Below are 21,894 nucleotides of genomic sequence, written 5' to 3'. Positions count from 1 at the left end.
CTTATCATCTGAATGTCACAAGGGTGCCATATCTCAGTAGTATTTATTGAGTGCTTTACTGTGTGCAAAGTACTGTACTGAGTGCTTGGGAGAATATAATACAACAGTAAAGAGATACATTCTGTGCCCATAACAAACTTACAGTCTGTTGCCTGAGAGCCCATCCTACAGGAGCATTTATAGAGGCTGTCACTCCAGTGACTCTGGGCTGTCTGGTGTTTCCTGTCCCTTTGGCTTCAGTGGCAGCTTAAAGGGTCCACTGCCCCAAGCAACAACACCAATGACCCTTTATATGCCACCACTCGATGTACAGTGTCCGGGGGCGTGGGGAGCATCCTCTTCCAGGCCTGAAACTCTCTGGTGAAACTCTCTGGCTCAGACTCTACTGAGAGTACCCTCCCTGGCCTTCCTTGAGAGAGGATCCTATCCCCCCCCCCCCCCCCCCCCCCGGCCCCAAGCTCGAGGAGGATGAGGAGCAGCCTTATCATTCAGAAAAATTGAGGAAATGCCTAGGCTTCATCTTGCCCCTAGTAAATATTTTTGAGACATGTATATGACCCTTGCAAAGGAGTGATTTGCTTTATTTTTTGCCTCCTGTCTTTTGTGACCTATCCCAAAAGCTGCTCGGAGACAAGTGCCTGTAGTTTTGGCCTTGGGTTTACACAGAATTATTCAGAACAACTAGTTATTGTGGAATGGAGTGGTGAAAAAGGGAGAGTGGGAGAGAAGAGTAGGAGTAATAATTATTTGAAGTCTTTATTGGGCTGGAGGTGAGAGTTTGAAACTTGAAAGAGGGGTATTTTTGTCATATGCCCTCCCCATTCCTCACTACCTTGGTCCCTGGGAGATCACATCAATCAGTCAATGGTATTTATTGAGTGCCTACTATGTACAGAGTGCTGTACTAACTTCACTTCAAAGAGAATAGCATATTTCCTAAAAAGCACTGTAGCTGATGTGTTGCTCCCCTGCGTACTGTGTGAATGGTCAGTGAACATGTGTGAAAATCCTAGGGCACCTCCTGGTACTACAAACCCAGCAGCGCAGGGACAGAATGGCTGTGCCAGTGGATAACAGTCAATTAAATTAAAGTCACTTAACTACTGTATGCCTCATTTCCTCATCTATGAAATGTGGATAGTAATACCTGCTATTGATGCCTATTTTACTTGTTTTGATGTCTGTCTCTTTCCCCTTCTAGACTGTAAGCCTGTTTTGGGCTAGGATTGTCTCTCTTTATTGCTGAATTGTACTTTCCAAGCACTTAGTACAGTGCTCTGCACACAGTAAGCACTCAATAAATACAATTGAATGAATGAAAAATAGCTGCTTTCCCCAACCTCACAGAGACACTGTGAGGACAAAAATGAAGTAACATGGAAGTGTTTTGCAAATAAAAGTAATAAGTAAAATCAAGGTATTAAGCAATAAAATTCATGTGGGGTAAAAAGTTTATGAAGCATCCCTGTGAGAATATAATATTAACAGTGAATTTAATTTGAAATTCAGTTTACACTTCCCTCAGCTGTACTATTGCCTTAATAATTTAATTTTAAAATTATTTGAACATAGGGGAGCAGTGTGATGAGGTGGATAGAGTACAGGCCTGTGATTCAGAGGACCTGGATCCTAATCCTGGCCCTGCCACTTGCCTGCTGTGTGACCTCCAGGAAGTCACGTAACTTCTCTGTCTCAGTTTCTTCTACAGTAAAATTGAATCCTTGTTCTCCCTCCTACTTAAACTGGAAGAGGGAGCGGGAAGTTGGATGGGGAATTGCTCACTAAAAGGGATAAATTTTCACTCAACCTTTCTCAATCCTGAGTATGCATCATGCAGTCTAAGCCATGGAATTCAACACAGACAGCTTTAAATAGTTAATTAAGCAGTTAATTTGTTTTAGGCTGATTAAAGAGTGGAGAAGCTTGAGATACCGATTTGGAAACAGGTTAATATTTGAAATATCAAGAAAAGTAAAGAACTATGATTTCTCCTAACAGCATTCTCTTTAATGTGTTTTGACAGCTATTCAGGATTATGAAACTGCTCAGGAACACAATGAAAATGATCAGCAGATTCGGGAAGGTCTAGAGAAAGCACAGAAGCTATTGAAGCAGTCTCAGAAAAGAGATTATTACAAAATCTTGGGAGTAAAAAGGTGACTAATTAATATTTATTTACAATCTACATTGAGGTTTGTAATTGGGTACTTTTGAAGGGTACCTTATTTTATTTGTTTTTATGACAGAGCCCTTTTAACTTTAATGGTAATATTCAGCCATAAGGGTAAAACCTTTTTAACTCAGTAAAGCGACATAGACATTATTTGCAGAAACACTGAGTGGAGAAAAATTACACCTCTATGAATTGTACTTGGGTCTTGATGAGAAAAAAGAGAACACTTCATTGTAGGAGAACTTCTAAATTGTTCCTAAGATTGACCTCATGTTTCTTTAATTTGGTTAAACTCAGAGTAGGAAGACTTCTGCCATTTAAAGAATTTCCACACCAAAATGAGAAACAAAATCATCCTTTCTCGAATAGAATTTTTGCTGTTCATCTTGTTTCAAAAATCTTAGTGATGGAAATAGACATTGTGGAGGACCAATCTTCCAGAGATGAGACTAGTTGGACCCCCTGGTTGTAGGGGCTGCCTCACAGAGAGAACCAACAAGACACTAGAATCCTGGAAGCCCCCTCGGCTCTAAAATTGTGCCTGTGTCAAGGGAGACATTTGGTAGAGTAGGACTAGTAGTATTTATTAAGAGCTCTGTACTGAACACTGGGAGATAATATACAAGTAGTAATTAGATATGCTCCCTGCTCCTTAGATTATTTCCTTTTTGCTTGTTCCTGGAGCAGCTTGGTCATAAGGAAGTGGACTTAGTTGCTTGTGGTGGGCAATGAAGATGTGGAAAGAGATTCGTGGCTTTTTCAAAGATGCCAAGGGTGTATTTTTTGGGAATGATCACTGGCACAAACCCAGAAGTGGATCTCTAGAAGAGTGGAGTAGCAAAGTGGAGAGATTTCTCTTTCCTTTTGAATGAAAACACAAGGGAGGGTCTGGGTGACATGGATTCAAATGAGTATCTTGTCATGGGGTACTTACACCAAAGTTGAAGGCAAAAAAAAACCACAAAACCCTGCCAAAGGCAACTGAAAACCAGTGGTTTTTATTTCTGATTTCCAGGAATGAATAATACCTGCTAGAAAATCCAGAACATTTTAAAATTCAGTGTCTTAAAAAACAAACAGTTGATGAACTGGGGTCCCTATATACAGTTAATATCTTAATCTCATAGCGATCACTAAATCAGTTTTGGCCTCAGAATACTTGTACCAGAGAAAATGCAGGAGACAACTTTCTATTTTGGAAATGTAATTCCTGAAAACAGCAAACAGTGAAGGAAGAGTGATTTCCTTGCTGTGTCATTGTGTTGATTTTCTTTTTTCCAGTTCAGTGAGGTGGTATTTGAAAAGTTGCTCAATTTGTAAATATTCATTATTGCATTGTCCTTTCTAGAAATGCAAAGAAACAAGAAATCATTAAAGCATACAGGAAGTTAGCACTACAGTGGCATCCAGATAACTTCCAGAATGAAGAAGAAAAGAAAAAAGCAGAGAAAAAATTCATCGACATAGCAGCTGCTAAAGAAGTCCTCTCTGATCCAGGTAAAAACCTTTTTCTTCAGAAAAATCAAAATCTGTTTTGTCGATTTCCCCACCCCCCCCCTTACTAAAAGCACTTGTTATTGGAAATGTTATTCCCTCACCCTTCCTCTGTTACTGAAATGCCCCTCTCAAAAAAAGATGAGAGACAGAGAGAGATATATAGATGAGCTTAGTTTCTCTAGATAACCAAAAGGAGCTTCACTCTCCTTGTCCCCAGACTGCTGAGGTGAGTGTAACATGAAAAAGGCACATATCCATCTCTACACCCACTCACGTTGTCCTGGTAGTAGAACTAAGGAAGAAATCCAGGGGAATGGGAGTAATTAAAAATGTAATTAATTTAATTAGAGTTCAGAAAGGGAAGTGCTGGAGTGTGGCAGAGTATTTATAGTACATGGGAGGGAACGAGAATTTCTCAGCTGGGGAAAAGTCTAAAGGACAGGACTGAGGAGGATTTAGCTAACTAGATTGACGTTTACAGACACTAACTATCTTGGCGTGAAATTCATCTTAGGCAGCTGATTTCACTAATTATAGCCAGAACACACAGTTGCTCTTATATTGCAGCCTAAAATAAGTCCACCATCACTAAATGATTTTCTCTTTGTAGTGTCATAAATGAATCAAGAGTATTTTTATTGAGTTCTCACTTAGTGCAGAGCACTATACTAAGTGCCTGGGAAAATGCGGTAACCACATATGTCCCCTGCCCTCAGGGTTCTTACATTCTGGTGGGGAGATAGGGACAGGTAGAAAAAAGAGTTTTTGCTGGATGTGGACTGGGCAACACGGGAGGGTTTTGGGGATTCATGACGAAGTTGAATCATGCACCAGCTTCATTTCCTTGAACAACTTTCTTGGAAACAGATTCTTTTTGCACACTCTGTACCTGACCCTTCTGGGTTTTGCTTTCATGAAACAGCAACCAGTGTACTTTGAGATCTAGGGTTTGCCCTTAATGATGCTTGATGTATTCTCAGTGGTGGAAATTCCTGCATTTTTATATATGAAGCATATGGCCTTTCACCTGTTGTGGGCAATGGAGTAGAAATGATTTCACTGAAATTTCCTCTTCATGACCAGAATGCATGTCAAATGTGAGCTGTCGGGGTAGTAATGGCTCAGACTGCTGCGGTTGGATAAATATAGTAAAATGTGGCTATTGAATGAGCTTATCTTTCTTGACACAGTCAGTTCTCCAATAGGAGGGGTTATGTTCCCGAAGAGTGCCACATAAATGCAAATCCAGCATTGGAATCCACACGTCTTAACCGATACTGTGAGCACAACCGATTCTTCTGACATTGCATAATTCTGTTCAGAGAACAATCCCCTGTAGTGGTCCATGGTCCATCCAGAACACAATATAAAATCCATACTAACAATAATAACAATAATAATAATTTTGGTATTTGTTAAGCACTTACTATGTGCCGAGCACTGTTCTAAGCGCTGGGGTGGACAAAGGGGAATCAGGTTGCCCCACATGAGTCTCACAGTCTTAATCCCCATTTTACAGATGAGGTCACTGAGGCCCAGAGAAGTGAAGTGACTCGCCCACAGTCCCACAGATGACAAGTGGCAGAGCTGGGATTCGAACTCACGACCTCTGACTCCAAAGCCGGGCTCTTTCCACTGAGCCACGCTGCTTCTCTAGAGATCAGACTGTACCCAGAATCAGTCAGTGGTATTTATTAAGCATTTACTGTGTGCAGAGCACTGTACTAAGCACTTGGGAGAGAACAATATAACAGTATAACAGACTTGTTAACACATTCCCTGCCCACAGTGAGAAAGCTTGAATCCTGCAAAACAGATGACAGCCCCAAGTATTTGTGCCCCCGCTAATGGCAGCAGTCCCTCGGTTGTTTTTGATCTTTTCAAAGACTTTGTGGTGCCTTAAAAACAATTCATATGTAATGCAGTTGTTCTGCCCTAAAGGCAAAATGGATTTTTTCATGGCCCAAGTCCTTTGTTTTGGAAAATACTAAGGGCCTCATGGCATGCACTGATAGGTGCCCTGGTTCCCCGGGCTGATGATTGGGAGTCCTACTCTAGTTGTTTGCACCTCCCTTCCACCCTGCTCTCCCCCCCAGCCTACAGCCTACATCTGAGAATTTGGCTGTCTAATGAGCTGATGGTTTCTCCGCCCGCAGTGGGAGGAATTAACGGTTTGTATTCTGTTGGGATTTATTTTTATTTCAGAATCTAAAGTGTTTAACACTTTGCTGTGCCCACTGTTCTCAGCAGCAGGTCATTGTGAATCTGAATGCCCAAGGTGGTTTTCAGTTTTGCTTGTTTGCTCAAAGTAAAATTACCATCAAGTTACTTCTGGATTTAACTGAAAGGTATCTGAAAGGTAAATCAGCTAACAGTTGGATAGCAAGCTGGTTTGTGCAGCTGCCTTTGCTGCCCTCTCTCAAACCCTTGGGCAAGAAAAGAAACCTGACATTGACTAGCTGCTTTTACTTGTGTCGATAACCCCGCGTATGTTGGTGACAGCCTGTTTGGAAGGGGTAAGGGTGACTTATGAAGATCATCTGCCTCGGGAGCTGTAGCCATCCAACCCAATCATCACCATTCTCAGCCAAAGTCATTTTGTAACTAAATTCCTAAACTCAGCCCTCAAATCAGGTTTGCCCTTTCCTTGAGGCATTTGAATTTGAGGACTTATTTTTGCCCAAAAGTTCAGATTTGTGACTGGTGTTACATTGAGAAGCTGTACCTTGAACACAGAACTAAAATTTTGGTAAAACTCCAGGAAGTATTTCAGTTATTTGGAAAATAACAAAAGATCCCAGATGCAAATATAATTATCATCCAATTACAATCCTGTGTTTCAGGAGTATGCAAATCCAATGGAAACTTGAACATGTACTTGTGATGTATACTTAGAATTCACATGCACCTAAAGTGAGAATTATCTCATTTGTGTTGCACATTCCCAGGTCCTTGATTCATTCTTGCTGATGTATATCTCCCCGGGTACTCACTTCTGCTGCAACACCTGTTTCCGCTATGCATTTTGGCTAGCATGTAAAGGCAGATTTAAGGCACATTCTTCTGATAGTGTGATTCTGTGGGTACAGTGGGACGCGGGTTCAGTCAATCATATTTTTGGAGCATTTCCTATGAGCAGAGCACTGTACTAAACACTTGGGAGAGTACACTATGACAGAGTTGGTAGAGATGTTTGAGGTTGGTAAAAACGGTTGTGCAGGTGCTTATGCAGTTGTATTGGCTATATGGGGACTACACCCGGGGGTCTTCCTTAATGATGGACTCGGCGATTCACATTGAACAGGATGTGTCTGTATGCCTCCTCAGAACTCAGACTTTTCTGCAAACAGGTGCCTCTGTGCCAATGCAGCAATGCCAGACAACAAAGCAGCTCTGATTGGGAAAGCATTTTCCTGCAGTTTTGTTTTTTTTTTTTTTTTACCTCTCTGGAGCATGTAACTCTTGTGTGAGATTGCTTTGGCAACCTCAGCCCAGAGAATTACATTTTTTACCTGTGAGCAAAAAAAGGAGAGAGACCTAGTGGATTACAAAACCCAAAACCCAATTTTGTCATTTTCCATCCCTATTGCATTTTGAGTTGAGACTGTTGGAATGTCCAGTGCCCATTACACAGTAAATATCCTTAAGGCAGAAGACTCTGCAGGGTCAGTTTCAGTGGGAACTGAATCTACATGCCAGATGGTTCAGCTGAGACTATTTAAAAACAAGCATCTTTGCCCACCCACCCTCCCCAGCTCCCCGGTTTAATCAGTAAGAAACTCTGATCTGGCTCCAGGGCCTCACTCTGCTGTTTCTTTCCTAGAAATGAGGAAGAAATTTGATGAAGGAGAAGACCCATTGGATGCAGAGAGTCAACAAGGCGGTGGTGGAAATCCCTTCCACAGGAGCTGGAACTCATGGCAAGGCTTTAATCCCTTCAGTTCAGGAGGACCGTTTCGATTTAAATTCCACTTCAATTGAAATCTTTTTTTTTCCTGCTGCTGCCCCTCCTCTTCTTAATTCTTTTTTTTTTAAATTAAAAAAGCAACCTTATTTCAGAACCCTAACTCAATTTTTAAATCCTTCTGTTGTCCCTAACCAAAGAATTATGTCATTAAGAAGAATCAATGATGGTTCATTCTGGACATCTCAGATTGGACAGTTTGGGGAGTGAAGAGAAAGAGACTGTAGTTTCAGTTGGGTAAAAGCAGCCGAGGTGGGATTTTCCAGGCCACTTGTGGGTGGGATGGCACCTGGCCTCCAAGGCAACACAAACACAGTGTTGGTTTTTCTGCATTGGAACTTGTGGAATCCCGACTCTGGTCACCAGGTGAGCCCAAGTTCACATGGTGCCCAAGTTGGGAGTGGTAAGGAGGTGATGGTCTTAAGTTTAAATCTGTGGAGGCACGCACAACAAACCTAACAACGCAGCTACCATCGCTGGAAGATTGGCTCACATTTCAGTATTCTTAAAGGGAAAGGTGATGTATAAGACCAAATTCTGAACTCCATTGTCCTGATGGCCATCTTGTCTCAGGCATTGTCTGAGGGGAGCATTGAATGGGGTTTTGAACAGGCAAACAGGGCAGTTAATGGTTTCTGTAGTTTCTGCTTAGTAATATGAGCATCCTTTTGACTGCAGTCAGTGAAAATTATGTTTCTCTTGTATGCTCATCATGGCTGTCAGTAGGGAAATGAAAAATTTCCTCATTTGGAACACTTGCTACTGATGGATGTTTGAATTAGCTTGAATTAGACTTTCTGATTGGGGTTAAACCGCATATTTTATTCTTTTGCTAAGCAGGTGAATGAGATTTGTTCCGGACAGTTTTATCAGGAGACCTCCTGGCACTTCATTTAACTTAAAAAAAAATCAAAATCCTACAGCCAACTAATAGAGATAATCCATTTTCTGAGAATTGTCTTTCTGAGATGTAGCAGAATTCTTTGAAGTAATAGAAAATACTTGGAAGTTGAAAGAAAATGTATTCCATCCCCTAAGTTCCTATGTGCTTTAAGCATTACCTCCCCAGAATTTGTTTAGGAATTTAAAATACCCCATTAAGGATCTATAGGGCTAAAGGAATAATCTCTCACTTCTTTTAACCCCTCCGTAATGGATTTTCCTTTGGTGCCAGGAGCAGACAGGTCTGATGGCTGGATTTCAATGAACATCACTCTGCTCAATTCACTAGGCAGTATATCAGTTCCCTGTCAAATGTCGAGAGTTCAGACATCACATGTTTGGCCGAAGTAATGCAAGGCCTCCCAGCTGAGCCACTGTCACGATTAGAAAAAAGAATTGCAAAGTTGTCGAGATCTGGTCTGTTTAATGTTGATTCGGGAATGATTTGGTCGTGTCCTCGGTGACGTTTCCCCTGTCAAGTTCCTTAGGAGACACTGTTCAGTTTATAGCAAGTTCAGTTTCTGTTTGTTACAAGAATCAGGATCGATCTTAACCTGGAGATTACTTAAATAAGAGCCCTGTCTCTGTTAAAGAAGTTCCAGAAATACATCTGAAGCAAATGCAACCGCTTCAGTGAATGAGCAGAAAACCACTTCAGTCCTTCCTAGCCCAAAGTGGTCGGGAGCCATTGGGAAATTGGCCCTTATGAAGACCAAGCTCTTTCAGAGCCATGAGATTGTGAAACAAAAGAGCTAATCAATTAGAAAGTAATGTTTTTGTATTGAAGCCAGCATTATCCAAGCACAAAATCCTATTCCTAAAGGTAACTTTCAAATTAGGAAGGAGATAGAAGATATCTTTTTTGTTCATTTCCAACATTGTTGAATGTAACTTGACAAATGAAGTGTTGAAAATGCACTTTGTAGAAAGTGTTGGTTTTAGCAACTGTTTACCTTTGTTTCTTATCAGGATACTTAACATTACAAATTGAAAACTAATTAGCCTTTTCTATTGTGATTTTATTTTGCTGTTTGCTCATCTGTCTTTTTAAAGAGTCTTGAATCTTATTTATGTAATGTGATTCAGAAGGTTCAGTTTACAGTGTAAACTAGAATTTCTGCCTAGTGATTCGCCCTTCTTTATGGCTTGAACTCTGCTTGTTTAGGCATTTAATCTTGCAAAATGAAGCATTTTCCACAATCTCTACCCCACCACTCCCTACCCCCTCAGCCCCAGTCCTCTGAGTTTGGCATGTTGTAGATTGATTCTGGTTGGCATCAAACAAGTCTGTGCGTTTGTTGGCAAGTCATGAAAAGGAGCTTAACAAGTCCTGCCTCATTCCATTGGAGGAACAAGTGAATGAAGAAGCTGCAAGCATGTGGGAAGGACCTAGCCAATGAGTACCCAAGATGATCAGGGAGAAAAGTCTCTCAGGGGAGATGATAGACCTCTGGCTTCAATCTTCATCTGATTGCCTGAATTCCCACTAATTCAGAGGTCCAAAACCCCTAGCTTGAAGTCATTCCCCCAGCTTGTGCAATAGGAGATGTACTCCATCAGCAAAACAATTACAGAGAAAATCCTTTTAATTGTACCCTTTCCGTCAAATGTTCAGTGCCAACTCTGTAGAAGAAGTGTGAGGTTGAGATCAGGCAGCATCCCTGCTAATTTAGGAAAAAGCAAATTGTCCTACAAGTTCTAAATCTGCTTGGAGAGTTATCTGGGGCCTGCTAGGGTCATCCTGCCTTGAAGACTTCAGTCTACTGTTTCCCCCTCTTTCTGACCAGGAGCTGCCCCCAGCTGCTCAAAGTACAAAGGTCATGACATTTGTCATGAGAGGAAGCATTGTGCTCTGGTGAGAAGGGCATTAGGAAAAGTCGACTTTATTTTACACCACTTCCTTGAAACCCGCTGGCTGCTATCCCCAAACTTCAGTTTTGCAGGGGGAACAGACAAGCACGTGCGAAATAGTGTTCTTGAAGCCTTGGAAGAGATGCTCTGTTCCCTTGTTGTTTTCTGTTCCTGTTCTGAAATTTATGCTTCCCTTTATTAATGAGCCCCCAAAGTTGCTTCTGTTTGCAGTGGTGGAGCCTTCTGGGACTACTGGAAGACAATATCTGTAAAAAGTATTAAAACTTCATTCTATACCAGTGGTGGAAAAAATTGGTTCCTAAAGGGCAATCTTAAAAACAGTTCATATCTGAAGTCTGAGAACTTGTTACAATTTGTTCTTTTTATCCTGAATAAATGAAACCTTGATCATAATTTGAGCAGCCTTCTTTGGTGAGTACCATATAACTGTATATTGACAATAACCAGCTTCCAATGTACTTTAGAAGTAAAAAAAAATAGCTATGGTTTAGAACAGTATTAAACTTTGAGTGGCTTCTTTGTCAATTTAGAAAGCAGCTTGGGAGTTTGAAGATTGCCTTGCGTCCATTTTTTCCAATGATGTCTGCCCCAAAGAGAACATCCAAAGATGTCCAGTGGAAGGATGAAATCTAAAGCTAGTCACAGTTTATTCATGGGACAAGTGAATATTTTCATCTTTTGAGAAGATTTGGCCAAGTGAATAGTTTTCTAGAGAGAGAGAGAGAGAGAATGAGTGCGACTATGAGTATGTGTGTGTGTCTGTGTCCGTCCATCTGTCCAGAATGGAAATCTCTAGTTGGTCAGTTTTCAAGCCTTTCTTTGACACTGCACTTTATTCAGCTTCATGAAATGTCACCTTGGGCCTTGTTCTCTATAGCCAGCATTTCTAAACCACTAGATTGTTTGAACTGAAATGGTTTTCTCCATATGCATCAAGGGAACCTGACCCTTTGACAGCCAGTCTGATGGCTTTGGCAAATGCTTGGAGATTGGTTGAGAGCGATTTTCTGTCATGGTTTCTTTCTTCCCAGAACATGTTTGCCAACCTATAAACAAAACAGTACAATACTCAGTTGAAGAAATGGAATGGAGTGGTATAGTGTTGATGAGTATAGTTACTTTTTCCATGTTCAGAAAAAGAGCAAGTGCTCTTTCTGCTGTGACTAATATCTCCTTATAATTTAAATCAAATCACTTCTGATGCCTACCCCTATTAGTGACATGGAGTTTATTAATTTGAATGAGATGGTAGTGGATAAGGTTAAATCAGTCTTGATAAGGGATTGTTCTGCTTACAGCTTCTGACTTAAGGTAAATTAGGCACTCTGCATTGGGAGTAACAAGTTTTGCAGCCTTTGTCTACCTACTATTCTGTTTATTTCAACTTCTGCCCATTATGAAAGGGGTAGGAGGGTAGAACTAGGAGAATGGAGGTCTTTCTCAATGTTAAATAAAAGTATGATTCATGCCCTAAAGCTAGTGTCATGCTTCTTGAATGAGGCAAAACTTTAGCCTGAGTAAGCATCTCAATATCCTAGAATGTTTTATACGAAAAAGTAACCTAAAACTCATTGACATGAGTGTCAAGACATGTCTCCAAATGTAGGTACTATTTTTATGCCAGTGTATTTTCACATTTAATAAAAATATTTATGGTGACTTTGGTGTATCTCTTTTCTTGCAAGACTTAGAATTTCTGGTGTCAATGGCCATTTTAGGTCAGCCTCCCTGTCACCCCCCACCCCTCATTCCCTGTGATGGAAAACAAGTAAATTATCAGTTTGGGTTTGTGCGACTGCCAAGTTTGATTCCAGAGAAGAGGACTTAAAGACACATAAAAATGGAGAAAGGAGTGAAGTGCTTGTTGATTAAGGCCTTGGTTTGCATTGGACTTTAAATCATTTTTGGTTTTGGTCAAAAACGGTTTGGGGGCCCAAATCTGCTTGGGAAAAATGGTTAATGTTTAAGCGTAAGTACAACTTGAATGGGGATTGTCCCAGAGAAGATTAACATTTTTGGAACCTTATGCACTAATCTTGCTTTTTGAACCCTTCAAAAGAAATGGGAGACCAACATGTCTGATGGACCTGCAGAATCTTAGGCGCTCCCCAAAGCTAGCGGAACACTGTCTTTTGGCACTTTGGGAGTGGGGTGCAAAGGTCAGATCCTCCCACCATCTGCTTGACTGAAGCATTGGATTCTGCTAAGTCCCATTTCTAAAGTGATCAGAAGTTCCAATTTAGGTGGAATGGACAGATTTTGACCGGCTCCTGCATCTCCCAAGACGAAGATAGCAGGTCTTCTGGTCAGCGGGAGGCAGGGCTCAGTGACTCTGTAACAAGGCCAGGCTGATTTGGCAGAGGGGAAGCCAAGACCACTGCAGTGTGGCCTCTTCCTCTCCAACTGCCACTGGATTCCCAGCTGCCGCTGCTGCTTCTCATTGTTGCTGCATCTTCCAGCTTTCCCCTTACTAGCTAGCTTCACTGCTCTTGTCTTTGCTGCCATAGTTTCTCCATGCTGGGTTGTCTTCCTGCTGCTGCCAGTTCCTGCTATAGCACATTTCTGGGTGACTGCTGGGAGAAAGGGAGCACCTACTCCAGAGACCAATTACCTCGTAAGATGTGTAAGTGTGTACCTCTGGCCCTGAATGTCTCCATTTTTTTCCTCTCTTATCTGCCCATCTCTCTCCTGTCTTCTTCCCTTTGTGCAGGCAGCCTCTGAACAATTTTAGCCTTGGGTTAGGTTTGTCCTGAATTATCCTGGCCAAGACCTCTCTTGAAAACAACTGCCAAGGCTGAGCCATCAATCAATGGTATTTGAGTGCTTACTGCATGCAGACCACTGTTTTAAGCATTTGGGAGTATCAACCTTAGTGACAGCCATGAGTCCAAGAAAAAAATGGCACTATGTGGATCCTTGTCACTCCACTGGGGTGAGGCCTGAGAGTTTATCCTTAGTTACACTCAGAGGAGCCCCCCAGACCTCTTAATGAAAACAAATGGCAGCTGTTGCCTCCAGAACAGATTTCCTTGCTCCCACGCTGTTTTCTCAGTTGTCGAAATGTTGCAGATTTTAGCCCATGGCATTTCTGAAGGGTCAAGTTGGCATTCACAAATCTGGGCACCATATTTAAACACTGATTGGAATAACTGACTTTCACCTTACTGGTGTTTTTTTGCCCAACAAAGGAAAAAAAAATCATTTACAAAATGGAGGAGAAAGATGTTCTGTTATACTGGTGACATTCTTTCAATTATCACTTCCTGTAATGATTAGAAAAAATGATGAATATTATTTGTTAAGCATGAACTGTGTCAACCACCGTCCTAAGTATTGGGCAGATACGAGTTATTCAGGTTGGACAGAGTCCCAGTTTCACATGGGGTTCACAGTCTAAGTGGAGGGAGAACACCTATTAAATCATTTTACAAATGAGCAAACTGAAGCAAAGCACAGTTAAGAGATTTACCCTAAGTCACATAACAGGCAAGTGGCAGAGCTGGAGTTAGAACCCAGGGCCTCTAACTCCCAGACCCGTGCTCTTTAGACCCTGCTCATCAGTCAAAATAAATTGGGACTTTTACACTACAAGGGAAAATAGAAATATTTGTAGTAGTTTCATTTATTGAGCACCCACTTGGTTATTCTGTCCTTCCCCCTTACGTAGTAGAGAGCATCACACCAAGTGACACATTTTTAACAGCCAGACTCTGCCAAAAGGGACACCTTCCGTTATCACAGCCGCCACCTATCCACTGCTTGATGCTCCCTCTAGCTGGCTTTGGATCTCTGCCTTTAAGGGAGTGGACTGGGGGAGTAAATAGGGGAGGGGGCACGGAGTCTTTGTTTCTACCTATTACTTACTGTGCCATAAGCCGCAGCACCTCAGGGGTTCATGGCCATCATGGGAGCTGCGTCCTTTATATCAATATGCCCCTTTCCTGTCCTCCCTAGCCTGGATGGAATCCTATTTCGTGGATTAGATTTCCAAATCTCTTTCTAACCTGCCCTAGATTCTTTCAGGACAGCGAGGTGAGTGCTGGAAAAACTCAACCAGGAGAGAAAGAAAGACTCCGTTCCGGAAGAAATTGTAGAAGAAAAAGCAGACAGTATTTGGTGAAAACGTGAGTTTTAATTTGGAAAAACTCAGATTTGTATGCTATAAAAGGAAACTGTGAGAAACTATTGCTGTTGTTTTAAAGTGAGAAAAAGGTCAACATAAAATCTTTTCTAGGTTTTTAATTTGAAAACTCCAATTTAAAAATATTTTTATTGCAATAACAGTTCACTCTGTTTGGCCTAACCATTTTCTCAGAGACCAATTAGAATGCACTCCTCTATGAAGTCTTCCCTGAATTCACATTGGAAAGTAACACATCTTTTCTTAAATAAGGCAAACGTATGTTTTAGTAAACTAAAAATACCCATTGACATCGCACCACTTAGTAAAACCAAATGCCCAGTCTCTTTATGGAACAGTCTGTGCAGAAGTAGAATGTGGTAAAATGAAAAATCCAGCATCTGAAACTTCAGGTGTATTTGGTTCAGCAGCTCATCTGCAGACACACTTTGCTAAAGAACTGGGGTGCACCGATTTAGAGGGAAATGCAGCAAGGATACCTGATTTTTGAGGATCCCGTCATTTAGGATTCCATATTAGAAAGTTACTCTTGTAAGTTTTGTTTGCATTGCTACACTTGGTACATGGACAGGTCTTAAGTAATCTGAGTTTCGGTTAGGGACCCTTTGACAAGTGCAGTGATAAATAGTAAAATCAAGCTTCTGCAGCTGTGACATCCTTCATTCCATGGCCCGTAGCAGAACTGGTGTTTTTCAAAAAAAACTTTTTTTTTCCAAAAGCCAATAAATTAAAGTTCATCCCGTTGGAAGCCTGAAAGAGAGGGAAAGACTATTTTAGCACATGCAACTCTAAACAACAAAGGCTGGGAGGTGTGTCGTAGTCTTGGTCTTGGAGGAAATGAGACGTTTGCAACACAGGAAGTTCTGGCCCTTGAGCTTGTATTTTCAGGTTATGGCATGCGGCTTCTTAAAGGGTTCAGTACCTTTCTACATGCCGCAAACTTCCTTAAAGTTTCTTCTTACCTAATGTGTCCCTGTCAAACACATAAGCAGCCCCTATAAGCAGCTTGAGGGCAGATATCATGTTTGTGCTGCATTCTCCCAAGTACTTAGTACCGTGCTCTAAACACAATAAGTGCTCAGTAAATACCATTGATTGGTTAAACAATCCATGTTTAATGATAATGGAGACAAATATGATGCTAATGTTGCATGCAATGATGACTGTGATGCTAAGAAAATTTTGATTTATAATTATTTTAAATATCTCTATGCACCTCTGCAGGAAAATTTTGGGTTTAGAGGCAACTCCATGGATAACTAATGTCCTAATCCTAATCCTTCCCCTAAATTTCCTAACACAGTTGACAACACAACCCTCCTGACTGCTTTCCAAGTTTCTCATACTCATTGCGTTATCCTTGACTCCTCTCTTTCAGCTTCCATATTTAGTCCACCACCAAATCCCATCAGCTCTTAGTAGACAGTTCCAGAGTCCCCACCCAATCCTTCTCTATCCACACAGTTACCATATTGTTCCAGCTTGATACTGCATCAGACTCCTTGTTGATCTCCTGGCCTCAAGTCTCTTCCCCAATCCAGGCTATACTTCACTCTTTTTCCTGTTCATTTTTCTAAAATGTCATTCTGTTCAGCTAATTGTGGGCAGGGAATGTCTCTGCTGTTATTTTGTATTCTCCCAAGCGCTTAATACAGTGCTCTGCACACAGTAAACACTCAATAAATGATTGAATTAATCTCACTCCTCAAAAACTTCCCACTGTTGCTCAATCTCTGCACTGAGACACTCCTGACCAATGGATTCAAGACATTCAATCAGTTATATCCCTCCCACTCATCCACTCTCTTCTCCCACTACACCCTATGTAACCTTATGTACATATTTTACAAGCTCTAACACTCCTATCTATAACCTAGTTTACAGACAGGTGTCTATCTCCCATGCTAGACTGTAATCTCATGCTACTGTACTCTTTTAAGTGCTTCTAGCGAAAACGTATGCTAAAAACATGCAGAACTTATGGCAGAACTGGATGGTCTTTGTATGAACAAGTTCATATTTGAAATAACATTAAAATAGAAAGTGAGGAAAAACCCAAAGGGGTCACCACAGCTATTTGATTTTCAAAATGAGATGAGGATGTTGTGAATGATAACTTTGGTTCTGGAAGTCTTGTGTACAATATTTTATGGCAGGACTGTTAATTGCTACTGCTGAATCAATCATATTAATTGAAAGCTTACTGTGTGCAGACCACTGTGCTAAGTGCTTGGAAGAGGACAGTATAAGACAGTTGATAGACATGCTCTATCGCCAAGATCCGCCCTTTCCACTCCACCCAAACGGCTACCTTACTGCTACAGGCTCGCGTTATATCCCGGTTAGACTACTGTGTCAGCCTTCTCTCTGATCTCCCTTCCTCCTCTCTCGCCCTGCTCCAGTCTATTCTTCACTCCACTGCCCGGCTCATCTTCCCGCAGAAACGATCTGGGCATGTCACTCCCCTTCTTAAACACCTCCAGTGGTTGCCTATCGACCTCCGCTCCAAACAAAAACTCCTCACTCTAGGCTTCTAAGGCTCTACATCACCTTGCCCCTTCCTACCTCTCCTCCCTTCTCTTTTTCTACCACCCACCCCACACGCTCCGCTCCTCTGCCGCCCACCTCCTCACCGTCCCCTCGGTCTCACCTATCCTGCTGTCGACCCCTGGGCCACGTCCTCCCGCAGTCCTGGAATGCCCTCCCTCCTCACCTCCACCAAACTGATTCTCTTCCCTTCTTCAAAACCCTACTTAAAACTCACCTTCTCCAAGAGGCCTTCCCAGACTGAGCTCCCCTTCTCCCTCTACTCCCTCTACCGCCCCCCCCTTTCACCTCTCCGCAGCTTAACCCTCTTTTCCCCCCATTTCCCTCTGCTCCTCCCCCTCTCCCTTCCCATCCCCTCAGCACTGTACTCATCTGCTCAACTGTATATATTTTCATTACCCTATTTATTTTGTTAATGAAACGTACATCGCCTCGATTCTATTAGGTTGCCGTTGTTTTTACGAGATGTTCTTCCCCTTGACTCTACTTATTGTCATTGTTCTTGTCTGTCCGTCTCCCCTGATTAGACTGTAAGCCCGTCAAGGGGCAGGAACTGTCTCTATCTGTTGCCGACCTGTTCATTCCAAGTGCTTAGTACAGTGCTCTGCACATAGTAAGTGCTCAATAAATACTATTGAATGAATGAATGAATGAATGAACATGCTCCCTGTCTACAAGGAGCTTACAGTCTAGAGGGAGCTCTGAGTCATTCCCTATTTAACAAACCAGGCTCTCAGTCCCCCGGGGTCACTCACCCTTCTTGGAGGTTGGTTTGCTTGAGCTTTTCTTCCCCTCTTCAGTCCGCTGTATCAGCTGTCGGAGCTCAGTGTCATACTCTGACCATTCGGGGACAATTCGGGCAGCCGCTTCCAATTTGGGTTCTTTAGTTTGGGGGTTATTACACTAGAAATTTAAAGGCCATGACTGCATTTGATAAATCTGTTACTGTCTTGTGGCAGGTGTAAAAAGCATCCAGCAACTTTTATATGTTAAAGCAGCGACAAGAACTCTGAAACCAGAACTCCCAAAATTTGAGGAGAATTAAATATTAACACAGAAGAAACCTGAAGCATTCCTGAGGTCCTGGTGAAGGTATTTATATTACATAAAAGACAGAGGTCTAATGTAATTTGCTATGTTTTCTTGAGGAAATGTGATAAATATAAACCCCATGTGGGACAGGGACTACATTTGAACTGATTATTGATCCCAGTGTGACTTAGTAGACAGAGCACGGGTCTGGGAGTCAGAAGGACATCATGGATTCTAATCCCAGTTCCGCCACAAGGTCAAGTCACTTAACTTCTCTGGGCTCCAGTTACCTCATCTGTTAAATGGGGATTAAGAGTGTTAGACCTATGTGGGACAGGAACCATGTGCAACCTGATTAATTGCATCTACCCCAGAGCTTAGGATAGTGCTTGCCACATAGTAAGCACTCTGCAAGTACCGTTATTATTATTATTATAACAGTGCTTGGCACAGAGTAAGCACCTAACAAATACAACTTTATAATCATTCTTATTATTATAACAGTTTGCAAAACTGACTGTTGGGAATGGGGAAGGAAGGGACGGTGACAAATTGATTTATTTGCGATGACTGGATGTAATACCAAAGTGAGGCATACGTGGACTGAGTTGTCAGCCAACAGTGCCACATGTATGTCCAGGTTCAATGGATTGCGGGGTGGGCCAGGCCATGCCTGTTGTTGGAAAAACCTTTAAAAATCTCGATCAGCTCATCTGTTTTTCATTAAGCAACTTACCAAGTCAATTGTTTTGGCTTGTTTTTTGGATTTGTCATCACACCAAGTTTCACACCACAGCCACTCTTGAGGAAGAGACTTAATGGCGACCTGATGAATCATATTATTAGGCAGGTCCTGCAGAGATGAAAACAGTACTAGATTATGCTGTGTTAATCATTTTGCAGAAATTACAGACCTAGAAAAATTTTGCAGTGTGAAGCAAGAATAATTTAGGTGGCAGGTAAAAACATATGCAAAAAATAGACTTCTTTTTCTAATTTTTGACTTCCCAAACTATGTGGTAAAATGGAAAACAAGAGTGAGATCCCCCAAATCCACTTCTTTTCACCCTTACTCCCAATTCTCCCTTGGTCAACTTCCACCAGTTTTCTACTTGAGTCTCTGTCCCCATTCCCTCTGAACCCTAAAACTTACTCACCCTTTTTCCCCTCTGTAACAACCTTCTTCAATGGCTTACTTTCTTATGGCTTCTTACTCTCTACCTTCAAACATGCCTAAAACAGTCTCTCTATCCCCCAGCTACTGCTAAATCTTCCTGTTCCAGTTCCTGTTTGAACTCCCCTCACATGGGTTATATGGACTTTCTGCCTGCCTTTTAATGGTATTTGTTCAACGCTTACTATGTGCCAGGCACTGGCCTAAGCACTGGGGTAGATACAAGGTAATCAGACTGGACACAGTCCATGTTCCCTACATGGACCTCACAGTCATTATCCCCATTTTACAGATGCGGTAACTGAGGCACAGAGAAGTTAAAGTGACTTGCCCAAGGTCACACTGCCTTCACTTCCTCTCCTCCACCTGTCTTCATGACCCACTCCAATCTGGTTTCTGGCCCCTTCATTCCACTGAAACTGAACCCTCCAGAGACAACATTAATGGCCTCATCCTTGCCAAATCTAATAGACTCTACCCCTCTCCTCCTTTCCATAAGCTCATTGAGCGCAGGGAACATGTCTATCAACTCTTTTATACTGTACTCTCCCAAGCGCTTATTCTGGTGCTCTGCACACAGTGAACACTCAATATATACCATTAATTGACTAACCATCTTTTCATGGAAAAGCTGTCCAAACCTGGTTTTATTGACAGTTCTCTCCTGATTCTTCTCCTACCTCCCCAGCTGCTCTTTCTCAGCTTCCTGTGTTGGACTTCCTGCCTCTCACCCCAACTTTGGGTGTCCATCAAAATCGGCTGTGTTCTGAGTCGCTCATCCTTTCTCATGGCTTCAGGTACCATTCATTGGTGGATGACTCCCAGATAATACGATGGCATTTATTAAGCACTTACTATGTACCAGGCACTGTGCTAAGGGTTGGGGTGTACATAAGCGAATCAAGTTAGACAAAGTCCACATCCCACATGGGCTCATAATCTTAATCCCCATTTTATGGATGAGGTAACTGAGGCACAGAGAAGTGACTTGCCCAAGGTTGCAAAGCAGACAAATGGCAGAGCAGGGCTTAGAACCCAGATCCCTTGAGAGGTGGGAGGGAGCTCACTGGATGGTCAAAGACAAAGGTCACTGATTCCATAACTTTTTTCTCCTTTGGGTGATGCACTGTTCTCTGCTATTTTTCTTCTTTAATTTGTAATGAATCATGTCATTATATGATATCAATATCATTCCCTCTCAGATTAATTAGAATTCCAGTGGAATATTGCATTTCTCCAATTTTTAAGACTTGCATTCTATTCAGTTGATCAATGCATTTTACAGGGTGTCTTTCAGAACTCTTAATATAAATGTGCCCAGTGGAGTGTTTGTCAAGCTCTTTGTTGATTCACCTTAGGCCTGACCCTTTCAGGGAGAAAGAAGTAAATTGCTGCCTTGTGGAGGGGCACTCATTCCCTATGATTGCCAGGCTCTATTCAGGAAATTAGTTCCCAATGGACAAAATGATGTGAGATAGTAGACTGAAAGTTAATACACGTTCAAAATGCAAAGTTCATTCTGATGGCATATGTAGGATCAGCCTATGGGTTCTGCTTATTTTTTGTACTGCTGCTAGTTTTTTTCTGAATTTATACTATGTAATATCTATATGTCATTTTCAACCTATGTAAGAAAGTCACTATATAACCAAATGTAATATTTCCTCCTATTCTTGGAGAAAAAAACAAGATGGTATTTTGAATGAAGGATGTTACATAAAAATAAATTATATTGTTTTAACAGTGCATAAAATGATAGGTTTTCAGCTCCTGTTATCAGCAAAACTGGGTAGTCCATTTCCTGAATGTTTTACAAATATAACAGTAGGGAAGGATGCAGTAAAGTTGGAAAATGTACAGAGAAGGGCAACAAGGATGATTAGGGGAAAGGGAAACTTCCATTTAGGAGGAGAAGCTGAAAGGACAAAGACTCTTCAGTCTAGAAAAATTAAGGCTGAGAGAGAGGAGACATGATTGGTGCTTACATATCAAAGAGGGGTGAGTAAAGGGGGAATATGAAATTGTTGTTCACCAAATCCCAGAACTCCTGTAATTGAAGGCATCCTTTGGAATTTTAAGATGGTATGTTCAAAATGAACAAAGGAAACTATTATTTGCATGCCACATGGTAAAGTATGATTTTTTTCCTAGGGAAAGTTGTCTTGGCTGGAAATCAATCACTGGTATTTACTAGCTTGATATGTGCAGAGCACTGTTCTAAGCACTTCATAAGTTACTATTTTTGTTCATCAACAATTGATTATTAGAGAGGGCGAGTTAGCAATAGCAACAGGTAAGTCCCCCATCCCCTTTGATCTCAATCTCTTCATCAAGCATCCTGTTGCCTCAGACAGGGTCTTGTTAGGAGGGGGAACAAATATTTAATCCCTGTCTTACTGTTGAGGAAACCAAGGCCCAGAGAAGTTAAGTGACTTGCCCAAGGTCACACAGACTAATGACAGAGCCAGGATTAGAACCCAGGTCCTCTGACACCTAAGTCTTTCACTGGGTAACCTTGATTCTTCTAGAATAGGAAGAATAATGGTTTGTCA

General features: G+C 41.7%; 2 protein-coding genes across 4 annotated transcripts in view; one reads left to right on the top strand and one right to left on the bottom strand.

Moving 5' to 3' along the window:
• The window catches only part of DNAJC3 (DnaJ heat shock protein family (Hsp40) member C3), a 59,072-nt gene extending 46,965 nt beyond the window's left edge, over positions 1 to 12,107 (top strand). Inside the window, exons 10-12 of the mRNA XM_029073146.1 lie at positions 2,024 to 2,156; positions 3,522 to 3,670; positions 7,494 to 12,107. Of these exons, the coding sequence (XP_028928979.1) occupies positions 2,024 to 2,156; positions 3,522 to 3,670; positions 7,494 to 7,651 (440 nt within the window). The 3' untranslated portion in view covers positions 7,652 to 12,107. The remainder of the gene's footprint in view (positions 1 to 2,023; positions 2,157 to 3,521; positions 3,671 to 7,493) is intronic.
• Positions 12,108 to 14,560: 2,453 nt separating this feature from the next.
• Positions 14,561 to 21,894, bottom strand: part of UGGT2 (UDP-glucose glycoprotein glucosyltransferase 2) — a 126,673-nt gene continuing 119,339 nt past the window's right edge. For all 3 annotated transcript variants that reach the window (XM_029073585.2, XM_029073586.2, XM_029073587.2), the window contains 3 exons: positions 18,905 to 19,021; positions 17,892 to 18,039; positions 14,561 to 15,339 (listed from right to left, as the gene is read on the bottom strand). In XM_029073585.2, the coding sequence (XP_028929418.1) occupies positions 15,317 to 15,339; positions 17,892 to 18,039; positions 18,905 to 19,021 (288 nt within the window). In that variant the 3' untranslated portion in view covers positions 14,561 to 15,316. The remainder of the gene's footprint in view (positions 15,340 to 17,891; positions 18,040 to 18,904; positions 19,022 to 21,894) is intronic.

Source organism: Ornithorhynchus anatinus, chromosome 10, assembly GCF_004115215.2.
Source record: "Ornithorhynchus anatinus isolate Pmale09 chromosome 10, mOrnAna1.pri.v4, whole genome shotgun sequence".
Lineage (NCBI taxonomy): Eukaryota > Metazoa > Chordata > Mammalia > Monotremata > Ornithorhynchidae > Ornithorhynchus > Ornithorhynchus anatinus.
The sequence above is the reverse complement of the archived record's forward strand: the minus strand, read 5'-3'. Positions and strand labels throughout refer to the sequence as shown.